We start from the raw sequence: 14,139 nt of genomic DNA, 5'->3' as shown, positions 1-14,139 counted from the left end.
TCCAATGTGTGTATTTCTGTTTCGTATATATTCTTCTTGACTGTATACATCTCTCCTGTTTACTATTTATTTCTAATATCTTTACTATTTATATTTTTTACTCATGCATAGTTGGCATGGAGTACCCATAATTTTGCTGTATGTGTATATGTGCTTGTGACATGAAATGTGCATTAAAATAGGTCATATGGAAATGAACCACACACAAGCATGCCAGTTTTAATTCATTTCAACTTTAGTGATATTTAGTTCCAATAGTATAAAAGAAAATGAGTAACAGTGATACAGCTGGTGAGCAATGTTAAGGTCTCTAATACCAACAGAAACCAAATAATTAAATAATATGTGGGTGCCGATACACTATCACCTGCGCACTCACACTGAAACCGTCTGTCTGTGTTAACAAATACCTCGTTCCAGGAATGCACACTGCTCCCCACTAAGTCCCACCCCTTTTACCTGAGACTACTTCCGGGTTGGCCGTGGCTTTAGCACATGCCAATGAAATTACAGAAAATAATGACAGACACCTCAAAATGCAAAGTCTGCAAGTCTAATTGACACACAGCTCAATATGCATTTGCATATGCTTTCTTACACAATCATCAAAATAAATTAACTATTTACTTACCAGGGCTACATATATTCAATGGTAATAAAGGGCTACTCTATTCTATTCTATTCTATTCTATTCTCAGTGTAACATGAAACGTTAATTCTTTCTCCACAGATCTGCTTTGAAGCTAAAAGAGGAAGAACTGAAATATTTTAAAGACAGGTACTATGCATACAGAGAGCCAGATCAGTAATATTACATTTGTGTGTATTTCTTCACTTTTACGGTATCATAATAAATTGACTGAATCTTTTGAATAGAGTGACACCAGAGGTGGTTATTTCAGAAGGATTAACTGAGTGCATGAATAATCCAGTCAATAAAACAAGACTGACTGAGATGTATCAAAAGCTGAAACTGCTACAGTGGCCCAAGATCAAAGATCATCTTAAATCCGAAGATATCAACCCAGAAGCCACCAATCACTGCATTCAGGTAAAGTACCAACTGTGTCATGACCAGTGTTGGGTAAGTTACTTTAAAATAGTAACTTAGTTACATTACTAGTTACTTCTATCAAAAGTAACTCAGTTACTTCAAGTTACTTGTTACTTTCAGAGTAACTAGTTACTAGGGAAAGTAACTTTGGTTTTACTCAGAATTCTCTTGTTAATGTGTTGCTTCTGTAACTGGATACCCAGCAAGTTTGCCAGTCTTCTAGCTTGCTTACTTGCCACAAGTGCACTGTGCCACCTATTAATAGAAAGGAAAAAAATAATGTGCACATTTCCACGAGAGAAATCCCACGCCTGGACCGTCGTTGACCGCCGCATGATTCTAGCCTGCTTTTTACATCCAACACAAAAACTGCAGTCATGGTGCTTTGATCTTCAGTGCGCATGCGCCAACCAGCGTGCTGCCTGTTACAGCCGCTCCTGCTTTTCTCTTAGTTTAGCTCTTTTTTCTTACGTATTCTTTTTTTTTCTGACTTGTATTTTCCTCCGTTTTCTATCTCTTACTCAATCATGTGGATTGAGAAAGTTTTTGTTCTTCTGGTGGCCGTGGAACTGTTACTTTAATCAAGGAACGGGACCGCGGCACTCACGCGGCACTCACACTCACGGACTGTTTACTCCAGAGATCAGCTGATCGCCCTGATGCCGGCCGGCTCGCTGGCCAGGCCCGCAGAAGTACCAGCTGAAATTTGGAGGAAAACACATCGGGGATGCAGAGGTCAAGGACAGAAGAGAAGAAAAAAGGTGACGGTGAGACAGCGGAGGCTCGAAGCGAGGAGGAGGTTTAAACCGTGTCTGCCGTCTATCGTGATGGGAAATGTGCGATCGTTGGCAATTAAAATCGACGAGCTCTCAGCACTGGTACGGAGTCAGAGGGAATACCGAGAGTGTAGCCTGATGTGTTTCACCGAATCATGGCTGCACCAGGACATTCCCGATGAGAATGCTTCCGTGGAAGGCTTCCACACTGTTCGGGCGGACAGGGACAGCATCGCTAGCGGTAAGCGGAAAGGAGGTGGGCTTGCTGTTCTAGTTAACAACCGGTGGTGTAACCCTGCCAACATAACAATAAAAGAAACGATTTGTTGCCCGGACACTGAACTGTGTGCTGTTGGACTCAGGCCGTATTATTTACCCAGGGAATTCTCTCACGTCATCTTGGTGGCTGTTTATGTCCCTCCCTCTGCTAACCCCACAGCTGCATGTGACACTATCCATTCTGCCATAGCTCGGTTACAGACTCAGCACCCGAGTGCCTTTATTGTGATCTCGGGTGACTTCAACCATGTATCACTATCACGGACCGCCGGGGCAGACCGTGTGGAGTGAGTGGAGGACCCAAGAGCAAACAGAGGTGAGGACACAAAACCGGACTTAACAGAAGGCGAGCCTTTATTTAGGGCCGAAAACTTAAGGAACAAGGCAGCAAAGCAACTGAGGGAAAACCTGAACATAGACTGGGAAAACTATGGCTAAACAAAGTACAAACTAGGACTAGTTAAGGCTGGGGAACTATGACAAGGGGTAGGGGAGATAACACAGACGACGCGACGCAGACTACATGAAACACAGAGACTAAATACACATGAGGGATGATCAGGGGAAGTGGCCACACATGGGATCACAGCTGACACACATGAACCTAACGACAGGACAGGAGGGTGCAACTGAACACACTGACAATGAATACAGACTTACAAAGTAAAACAGGAAACATGGAAATTAGACACGACAAGAACTAAACATAACCACGCAGACAGGACTCATGACCCAGGGATACTCAGTACAGGGGAGATGACATAGCTGACAGCATGAACTTGACAGTACAAGACACACAGACATAAACCCACGAAGGGCAAGGGAGACTTAATGCAAGGGTAATATATGCAAATGGCTGGACTACCTTAGAGAACCTAAACAAACAATAAACATCAAAATAGGCTAAACATAACACACTGGGTCACACGACCCAGGACCATGACAATCACTGGACAATACACTAACAACATTCAGACAATATATGGACTGTCCCACCAGGGGAGAGACAATTTTAGACTTACTGTATGCTAACGTCAAGGATGCATACAGCTCCTCCTCCCTCCCCCCACTTGGTAGGTCAGATCATAACCTGATTCACCTCACCCCCCGCTATGTGCCAATTGTGAGGAGGGAACCTGTGACCACCAGGACTGTCAGGAGGTGGTCAGAGGAGGCCTTAGCAGAACTACAGGGCTGCTTCAAGGTGACCGACTGGGAAACACTCTGTGAGCCTCACGCCGAGGACATCAATGGGCTTACTGAATGTATCACAGGCTACATAACTTTCTGCAGCAACTCCATTGTTCCAGCTCAGACTGTTCATTGTTACCCAAATAACAAGCCGTGGGTGACTAAGGACATCAAAGCCCTCCTCAACAACAAGAAGAGGGCTTTCAGAGGGGGCAACAAAGAGGAGGTGAGGAAGATCCAGGTGTTACTAAAGGACAAGATCAGAGAGGCTAAGGACAATTACAGAACAGCATGAGAGAGGTGTGGAGGGGCATGAAGACCATCACTGGATTCAGGCCAACCAACAGCAGGGGAGCTGAGGGAGGTGAGAATAGAGCCAATGAGTTGAATCTGTTTTTCAATAGATTCGACACCACAGTGTCTGCTCCCACCCCCACAACCTCACCTGTAGTCAGCCTGGAATCCAGAGCCACACCACTGTGCCAGCCTCTCTCTTCACATGTTGCCTCCTGTGAGATTCCTGACACCCCTCCCCCACCCATCACCTTCACTCAATACCAGGTTGATATGCAAATGAGGAGACTTCACTCAGGCAAGTCTGCTGGACCAGACGGAGTGAGTCCCCTCGTCCTCAAGACCTGTGCCCCCCAGCGGTGTGGAGTCTTTCATAAACTGTTTATGCTGAGTCTGAGTCTGCAGAGGGTCCCGGTGATGTGGAAGACATCATGTACCTTTACCAAAGACGCCACGTCCCAGTGGCCCCCAGGATTACAGGCCCGTGGCACTGACCTCCCACATCATGAAGACCCTGGAAAGGCTCATCCTGGACCAGCTGCGACCCATAGTAAGGCCACATCTGGATCCCCTTCAGTTCGCTTATCAGCCTCGTCTCGGAACTGAGGACGCCATCATCTACCTGCTCAATCGTGTCTACACCCATCTGGACCAGCTGGCGAGCACTGTGAGGGGGTCATGTTTTTTGATTTTTCCAGTGCTTTCAACACCACCTCCTGGGTGATAAGTTAGCAGCGATGCAGGTGGATGCTTCTCTGGTGTCCTGGATTGTTGATTACCTGACAGGAAGACCAGGAAACACTTGACCCCCGTTTCAATCCAGGGGGTCAGTGTTGACATTGTGGAGGACTATAAATACCTTGGAGTACACATTGACAATAAACTGGACTGGGCTAAAAACACCACAGCACTTTAAAGGAAGGGCCAGAGTCGTCTCTATTTTTTGAGGCGACTGAGGTCCTTCAATATCTGCCAGAAAATGCTGAGGATTTTCTATGAGTCTGTTGTGGCCAGTGCGATCCTCTATGCTGTTGCATGCTGGGGGAGCAGGCTGAGGGTCGCAGATGCCAACAGACTTAATAAACTAATCCGTAAGGCCAGCAATGTTGTGGGGATGGAGCTGGACTCCCTCAAGGTGGTGTCGGAGAGGCGGATGCTGTCCAAGATAAAGACAATGTTGGATAACACCTCCCACCCACTCCATGACATGCTGGTCAGTCACAGGAGCTCGTTCAGTGAGAGACTGAGATTACCCATGATGCACCACTGAACGACACAGGAAATCTTTCCTGCCTGTGGCTCCCTGTACAACGCATCCACTTAACACACTGGTTACTGCTACAACCACACGTTTCTTTTCCAACTGTTTATTTATGAGTGACTTATGTATGTATGTATGTATATATATGTATATATTGTACTATTCTTAGTTAGTGTATTGTCTGTCTTGTCTTAATGTTGGTTTAAAATGGAGCACTGTAACAAAAAATAATTTCCCCCAGGGATCAATAAAGTATTCTGATTCTGATTCTGATTCTGATTGTACTCAGAACTCGGAAATTCTGCCTTCTGAATAGGAAGATGTAGGTAACACCAGACTGCAGATGAGCTGCATACAGAGCTGGACTGGGACAAAAAAAAATCGTCCCAGGGAATATGACTATATTATAGGAAAAATCATAAAGCCTTTGAATGAAAACAAACGCTGTTGTGAAAGTGATGTACACCTTTCTGATGGTATATATGTATCAATCTATCAATCGTTTGCTGTAAGACTCAGACAATTATATTTTTTTTAAAAGCGAGACATTTTAAATGAGAATAAGAAAGTATTTCTTTGTGCCCCCCTCTCCCCGTTAATGCCCTACATGGACCCCTGGCAACACTTTGCTAGACCCGCCCCTGCACAGTTACCAGCTGTCAGCTACTTAGAAAAGGATCCTGGTGTTATTTGTCTCTCAGAAACAGTTCATAACTTCCCTTCAACTCATCCATGTCACCTAAAAGGTAAACCTGTTTCTCCATCACCTGTTCAGCTCTGATGATTCAGTAAAGACATCTCCTGGTTTCATCTTCATGTTTCCCTCTCACCACATATCCAAACCAACATCATGACCAGCAGCTTTACAGCTGTGGCTCCAGCAAACATCAGCTGATACTAGAAATTAATATTAAATAAATTCTAACAACAGCTGATCAAGCTTAAACGTGCTGCTGTTGTTTACCGCGACATCCACTGGTTTCCTCTTTCTGGCGCAAAGTGGGCGATAAACAAACAAGAGAGAAAAGCCGATCAGCTGATCATTGATCAGTTTCATGATTGAAGTAGCAACAGGAGAGGGAGGGGGTGGAATGAAAGAAGAAGAGGCAGCTGTGCAGCGTAAACACAGAATAACTCCAGCTTTGTGTCTTTTTCATTGTAGCTGAAGTCCGGGACAAACTGTTCCTTTTCACCTCAATATGAAACTCGTAATATTTTCTCTTAATACGAGACGATTCCGTTTTTTAGGGGACGGTTGGCAACTCTACTAACTAATCTTATGAACAAAATAAAGTTCAACATCAGTAACATTATAGCACCACCCAGCTGTATAGAAACTCTGTCATGCTAGCTAGCACGCAGTACGGAAAAGTCAGCATAACGAAAATAAACTCCACCTAAACTTGGTTCATATCTGACCCGGATGGACTGCAGGTCATAACTTCTTACCTGAAGTTCAGTTCACCTGACACTCTCGGACCAGCGGCCACTTCGGGTCTCTCCTCTTGCCTCCCTTTTCCTTCATCCACCTGCTGGCCTCCACCACTTCCTAAAGTTATTGAATCTGTGGAAGCTCCGCGATGCCACCACACGAAGTAACGAATAACGAGCCTATCTAAATCCCAGTAACGAGTAATGCGTTCCTGGTTTTGGCATAATAACTAGTTACCGTGCTCGTTACCACAATAATAACGTAGTTACTGTAACGCGTTACTGTAACGTGTTACTGTAACGCGTTACTTAATAACGCGTTAGTCCCAACACTGGTCGTGACTCAGATCAACTAATTACTGAGTGAAATTGAAATAATTAAACAACCCATAGACTTTTGGCTAATAAATCTGTGAATTACTCCACTACCACCCCTCTAACTGACAAATGTGTTATTTTACAGCTCTTTAGGAGGACTGCTTTTCACTATTATGTTAAAAAACATCTTGTTCAAAATGATGAGACACAAGTGACCTCAGTGGGAATAGCAGAATTTGGATGAACGCATGTTGAGTTAACTGTTCCACCTCTGTACCAGCACACCCTAATGTTTTCTATGCTCTAGAATGATACTGTCTTTGAATGCTTTAAAGGTTGCATACCTTGTTATGATACCCATCTAAATTCAGCACCACATATTCTGCTGGTCAAAAGTTGTAGAACACCCCAGTTTTTCCATTTTTTAACTGAAAATTTCACTCTTCTATCCAGTTCATCCCAAACCCGCTTGATGGGGTTTAAGTCTTGAGACTGTGCTGAACACTCCATGTTTTCAAGCTTACCTTCTTGTTCTTTTTTCCTGAGGTAGTTCTGGCATAGCTTGGACTTGTGTTTTGGGTCATCATCTTGCTGTAGGATGAACCCCTGACCAACTAAAAAGCAAAATAGCCCCAGGCCATTACACTTCCTCCTCCATGTTTGACAGTTGATGCCACACACTGTGGAAATTTCCTTTTGCCTACTCGACTGTGTACAAAGATCTTGTGTGATGATTCATCAGTCCATAATACCTTCTTCCAGTCTTCAGTAGCCCAATGGCGGGGAATCATAGCCAACTTGACCTGTCTCTTGGCTCTTGATGGAGGCGGTGGCACTTTCTCCCTCTCCCTTATCTTTCCTGCTTGGATTCTCATGTCTTGTATAGTCTCGTTTATTCTCTAACCCTAAGAGAGTTTCCCACACTTGTCCTCTAAAAACCTAAAGAAGAATTATGGATTTGATCAACTGGTCCCTTAACGAAACTGACAAACTCCTGGACTGGGAAGAGCCCATTTGTCCTGCGGAGACGTTTGCTGCCGGATTCTTGATTGTTCGGTCTCGTCATGTGTCTGGATACACTCTCAGTGGAGGACATTGTACGACATCTACCAATTCGGAACCATGATAACAGAGTTCTGGCTGATTGGAGCTGGCTCGTACCTGGCTTATCAAAGAACAAGAAGCAGCTACAGCTGTTCAAAATCCCACAAGGCTGGCCGACATGAAAGACAAAGGGCAGGGCTTTGTGTACTCAGACTGTGTTTTTTTTTAGCACAATATGGATAAGATCTTGAAGAAGAACAACTGGAATTGAAAGACCTGGTGACCAGTGAAGGACATTAAACCTGCGAAATTGGAAGCAATTTGTTTGCACTAACCATCTTCATCTCATGCCAGACTTTTTTTCCTGCTTGGAATTGCATACATAGGATTCACTGCATGAATAACCTTTCTGAATCCTTTATCATCCACAACTGAAAATAGTTGTGGATGATTACTATACCTTTCTAATGTGATGATGGTGTCTCTTGCTCTTGCCCCTGACTCTCTTTTTCTCTCTCCTTCCTGCTCTTTTGCTGTGCTAATGGGAGTGTAACTACTGCCCCTCCCACCTCTGCTCAGCGCAAACACAAGGCTCATGTGTGGCGTGAAGTGAAAAAAAGTGAGACAGAGGAAAAAAAAGAAAGCTATAAGAGCCATTTCGTTCACGACTGACACATCACTACTTGTTTGACACAACCACCATTAAGCTGTGCTTGAAGGTGTAGTCCTTTGAGCCACCTATCACACAAGCTGTTAACTCTCAGAATCTTCTCCTCTGATCCAGCTGTGGCTTTGGGTCTGCCAGACCTCTTCTTGTCAAAGTTTGCCCCAGTTTCTGGGTGACTTTTGATGGTGAAGGGAACTGTACTCACTGTCACCTCGACTTTCTTTGCAAATTCTCTATAGGAAAGACCGACATTTTTAAGTTTTATGATGGTCTGTCTCTCTTCTATTGTTAATTGCCTTTTTCTAGCCATTTTTTGTAGGAACACACTACTTCAGCGGTCCCCAACATTTTTTTGCGCCATGGACTTATGTCTGAAACTATTTTCACGGACTGGCCTTTTAACGTATTGCAGATAAATTCAACAAAATAAAACCATTACTTCCCCTGCTCTTTACCGTTACTCTCTATTTCAGTGCTGTCTTGTTCAAATATTTTCAGAGGGACGTAAGGGGAAATAACTGTTGTTTTAAAAAGCTTTAATTTGCATTGGCAGGTGGAAATACAAGTTAAAGCGCTGCACCATGATGTGAACACAGCCATCTGCCTCACACCAAGGATAACCCTGAATTGGGCCATCCAGTTTTATACTGCAACAATAACAAGTATTGTTATGGCTTCTTCCACAATGTGGCAGTCCTATTGTCTCCCTACAAGTCTATTCTCCATTCACATCCCACCTTGCCTCATATCTGCTCCTTCCTGGAATAAAAATGACAGACATGAAAGCACCATTTCGGGACACTCTATTCAGGCTTCGTCCAGAAATACGGCTAGACGAGGCTTTTGACCCCCAAAATACATAAGGCCAACTCGTTTATGAGCACACTGTATTGTGTATATAAAAATAATTTTAAAAAGAGCTTTATATAATTATTTTCAACCCTAACAGTGCCCACTCGCAATTCAAACAGTGAACACATGCTAATGCACTTCTATGTTGATTTGACTGACAATTCAATGGTTCATTACAGAATATTTTTAGAGATGCATCAGAACAAATGGAGAAAGAGAAGAAAAATATAGCAAAAGTGTTTGGATTGATCGAATCTGGAAGTGGACTAACTCTGCAAAAGGTACTGAACTGGGCTATTGTCTAAATAACTGTTTGTTTCAAGATACTTGTGTAAGCAGTATTTTTCCCTGGTGCAGGTTAACCAGTACAAAATATTAGCGGTTAAGAGTCTTCAGGTGTCTCTGTACGACAGCAACAAAGAAGATCTTCTGAAGGTATCTATCAAGTTATATTTTTAAACTCTTTAATTTCAAAAGCGTACTTGTGGATGTGAGAACTGGCCAGCAGACGTAATTACAGGGCTGAAATTGAATAGTTTCTCTCCCTCAGACTTCTGTCTTTGGAAAAGAGCTTGATGAGGATGTGATGGTGAAGCTGGCACCTCTGCTCTCTGAATGCTACTGGTTGGGTTGCTTAATGGCTTTAAACAATCCTTCTCTTCAGCCGGACTGGCAGAATCACATTCCTGGGATGGACCGTTGGGACATCTTCCCTCGATGCATCAAGCCATCTTCATGAGGAAGCCAATTATGCAACTAAGAAGCAAAGTCATAGTCATTCATAAGGGGTCACAAATTACTATCTTTATTATTTAATTTTGTGATTTAATTGGAGGCTTTATTTACAATAACTGTTTTTCTTTAAAAATAAATCAAACTGTAGTGTTTTGGGTCCTTGGTGTCAGATGGAGCGTAAATCAAGTATTTGTTAGTAAACTATGATTAGAAATTATTTTAAATGTATTTTTTTTAAAGTTTTGTTACAGTAAGTGTTCTTTTTTCCACTTACTGACATTTATTGATTTAAGGCTCAGCCGGAAGCTACTAGTGGCAAATGCTGATAATATTGCCTGTTAGGACAGAAAACACTGATCCAGTGTTTGCTGTATCAAAAGGGTGGCCTTTTGTTGTGGGCAGTCTGAGGTACACCTGTGCACTACTCATGATGTCAGATCAGCATCCTGATGTGGCACACCTGTGAGGTGGAATGGATTATCTCAATATAGCAGATGTGCCCACTACCACACATTTGGACTGATTTGTGACCACTGTTTGGGAGGGATGGTTATATTGTGTATCTGGAATGAATTTTAGGTCTCTACGTCCATCCCATGGGGAATGGGAGCAGTAACAAAGGTGTTGCGTTTATATTTTTGTTGACTGTATGCTCGTTTTAGTTCTTCTGATTTCAGCGAGGATATTTTGGAACTGAAACAGAAACTAAGAGATACTCAGCACTTTATCATTGAACTCAGCGATGTCAAAAAGGCCTTTCATACAGTTAATGTGAATAAGAGCCAGGGTTCTGATAATATTAGTGGCCGCCTAATTAAATCTTGCACTGTCGAACTCAGTCCTATATTTTAGGTTATTTTTAATAAATCCTTGCAAACACACCATGTGCCCTCTGTTTGGAAAGAAGCAGTTGTGGTTCCTGTCCCTAAATCTAGTCGTCCAAAAATTCTGAATGACTTCAGGCCTGTTGCCCTCACTGTTGCCCTCACTTTCAAGTCTTTGAAAAAAAATCATCAGAAATTTGATTATGAAAGAGACTGAAGGTCAGCTGGATCCAATGCAGTTTGCATATAGGCCCAATAGAGGAGTGGAGGACGCACTTTTGACTTTACTAAATCTGATTCTTAAACATGTAGAGAGTAAAGGGACTTTTTCAAGACTTCTTTTCATTGATTTTTCTTTGGCTTTTAATACAACACAGCCCCATATTTTAATTAGAACAGTTTGAAATTAGTAAAAACCTGGTGGGTTGGATTTTAGATTTTCTAACTGACAGGTCACAAAGAGTGAGAATAAATTGGATTCTGTCTGACCCAGTGTTCTCCTCCACAGGTTCTCCTCAAGGGTGTGTCTTATTACCCTTATTATTCATTCTCTATACAAACATGTGTCAGAGCAGATATGAAAACAGGGCCATCATTAAATATGCATATGACTCTGTTATTGTCAGCTTACTGAAAGAGGGTGAAACTAACCACGGCCCAGTCATTGATGACTTTGTTCAGTGGTGGGAGGAGTCTTATCTCCAGCTGAACATATCTAAAACAAAAGATATGGTTGTTGATTTTAGGAACAACAATATGGACACGGAGTCACTTTAATTAAAGGTCAGAAAGTAGAGCAAGTACAATCATATAAATATCTCGGGACCATAATCAATGAAAAACTGAACTTTGATCAAAATTGCAAATCAGTTTGTAAAAAGGGTCACCAGCACCTTTATTGCCTTAGGAAACTTGCTCATTTCCACATTGACCAAAGAATTTTAACTTTGTTTTATCATTCTTTTATTGAGTCTGTTTTATCCTTTTGTTTGGTGGCGTGTTTTGGTCAGACCCCTGTCACAGAGAAAAACTCTCTAAATCAGATAGTGAGATGGTCCAGTCGTCTGATAGGTGAGCCACAGTCTTGTTTAGCCTCCCTGTACTCTAAGCAGGTACAGAGGATGGCTTTATCAATCCTTAAAAATGGTTCCCATCCTCTAAGGGGTGAATTTCAGCTTCTTTCCTCAGGATGGCGGTTTCTATTTCCGAGATGAAGGACAAAGTGTTATAAAAATAGCTTTGTCCCCATTGCTGTCACTGAATTAAATAAGAACTGTTTTTGTTTTTGATTCAAAAATTTAAATTACTATATATGTGCTACAGTGAGGTTTATATCTTTATTAGGTATGTGTGTTTTTGAAGGGATGCCAAATGCTATCATTTTTCTGTAAAGGAACTTTCCCTTGCCTATGGGTATAAATAAAGTTACCTTGATACGCACACACACTGTCACACACAACACACAACACACATTGTACTATTGTACGACCGGAAACAGACCTTTTGCCATGCTCACCCGTGCTCACAACATCCAAGCCCTTTTACGACTTTGTTATGGCGACCATGGACATTTCCTCCCTCAGTTTACCCAATAACACCTTGCTAAGCGTGCATTTTGTCCATCAGCCTGTGATCCGGTAACGATGTCACATTGTGCGACTCCAGCATGCGCGCGGTGATAGCTGTGGGGAGATTGCCACCCTCCAAGATCGCTTGTACAAACCAACGTTCATAGTCGAACCCATTCTGTTGCTGGAACCAGGACCCTTGGTGTAGCCCATAGTCATCTCTACCACGTCGGTCTTCTTCGTGGCCTCGGAAAGCACGGCCAAGCCTAGAGACATCACGGTGTCACAGTAACAAAGCGTACCCTTGCATATCCCGCGCTTAGCATCATGTCGAGTTTGGTCTTGGCGCTGACGTGTTTCCCGAGCATGTATTTGTTATTGACGTGAGACCATTTGTTGTAGAATTTGATCAGAGATCCCGAACCCAACAAGGATTGCTCCATCGGGTTCTTCACATCCACGAGTGCTTTGACGTACGTGTTTTGTTCGAATACTATAACCACAGGTACTTCCTTCCACATGACTCTGGGCATGAGCACCTTCAATAGCCTCACGTGAGTACACAGCAAAGCCGAGCACCAGAGATGGGCAGTAACGCGTTACAAGTAACGCGTTTGATAGGTTTGTAGCTTGAACCCATCCGCTGGAACGTTGAAGACAATATAATTACACTGCAAAGCAAGACACAAGTAGGCAAGGTTCTTCATGTTTACTTCATGCATGAGGGAGATCTGGCTGGAGCCAAGCGTCGTCCCACCACCTGACTTCCATCAGAGTCTCAGCCAGGCTCCCCATAGCACTTCTTTTATTGTGGTTGCATGAATATGCATAGGTTCATTAACACATGACGTCTACATACACACAAAGAGTACCTTGCCTGTGTATGTGGGTGTATGTGTGTGTGTGTGTGTGTTACTGCTGATCAAAGGGTCAAACATCCTTGGTCAGGAAGAGGGTAGACACCCCCCCCCCCCCCCCCGGTGAGGAAGTCCAGCAGTTCATCTAAACGAAAAAGCACTTAGACTAGAACAGACGTAGCTACGTTAATCCTACCATAAAACAATAAAGACAAGATACGACCTTTCTCGTGCTCTCAGAGTGCTCTCTAATACACACAAGGTTTGCAGACTATCAAGGAACAAAACCTCTACCAATCTACAACTAATTACAAAACTCTAAGCATATATAAGTAAATATTTCTAAGCATAAATGACAATCAACAATACAAATCTAACAGCGTTACTGTAATCTGATTACTTTTTTCAAGTAACGAGTAAAGTAAGGGATTACTATTGCCAAAACGGTAATTAGATTACCGTTACTTTCCCGTAGGAATGCTGCGTTACTGCGTTACTAAAACCGTGATTTTTTTGCAAGAATGTCTCACGACAGTGACGTAAGCGAGTGCACCGTTAGTGATATCAGCTGTGTGCAGATCAACAATGGATCATATGTCGATTGTGGGAGAGAATATGAGCGTGCAGCGTTTAAAGCGTGGCTGTACTGGCCTTACTTTGAGTTTGATTCCATAAAAAGTGACAAAAACATTAGCGTCCGTTGTGCGTGGGAAGAAAACTTCTTTTTACAGCGAAAAAACCCCTAAACAAGCACCAAGTGTGCAACGACGTAATGGGAAATTCACAATTCTTGTCTGACCGCACCACACCTGCACCAGGGTAAACCTCCGCCTACCCCAGTCTTACTTTACAGGTGAAAATAGAGCAACAGGAACGCTGAGTCTTTGACTTTATTTATTTTCTGCTGTGTTTTACTTGCATCTATTTGAAAGAGTGAATGTAAACACAAAAAATATTTTATTTTATGTGCTGGAATGTGCAGAAAATA

General features: G+C 42.8%; 1 protein-coding gene across 2 annotated transcripts in view; it reads left to right on the top strand.

Annotated features, from left to right (window-relative positions):
* Window positions 1–12,166, top strand: part of LOC146556027 (uncharacterized) — a 48,190-nt gene extending 36,024 nt beyond the window's left edge. The window contains exons 19-23 of one of the 2 annotated variants that reach the window (XM_085249970.1): window positions 731–778; window positions 877–1,051; window positions 9,347–9,448; window positions 9,525–9,602; window positions 9,832–12,166. In XM_085249970.1, coding sequence (XP_085106096.1) covers window positions 731–778; window positions 877–1,051; window positions 9,347–9,448; window positions 9,525–9,602; window positions 9,832–9,906 — 478 coding nt within the window. In that variant the 3' untranslated portion in view covers window positions 9,907–12,166. Of the gene's footprint in view, window positions 1–730; window positions 779–876; window positions 1,052–9,346; window positions 9,449–9,524; window positions 9,603–9,717 lie in introns of both variants that reach the window. The other variant, XM_085249968.1, reaches the window with a different exon arrangement.
* Window positions 12,167–14,139: the final 1,973 nt, after the last annotated feature.

This window comes from Mchenga conophoros, linkage group LG16 (genome assembly GCF_057382185.1).
Source record: "Mchenga conophoros isolate Kocher_MC1m ecotype Shallow Benthic linkage group LG16, M_conophoros_male_GT1.1, whole genome shotgun sequence".
Classification (NCBI taxonomy): Eukaryota; Metazoa; Chordata; class Actinopteri; order Cichliformes; family Cichlidae; genus Mchenga; species Mchenga conophoros.
This window is presented reverse-complemented; position numbering and strand designations above follow the sequence as displayed.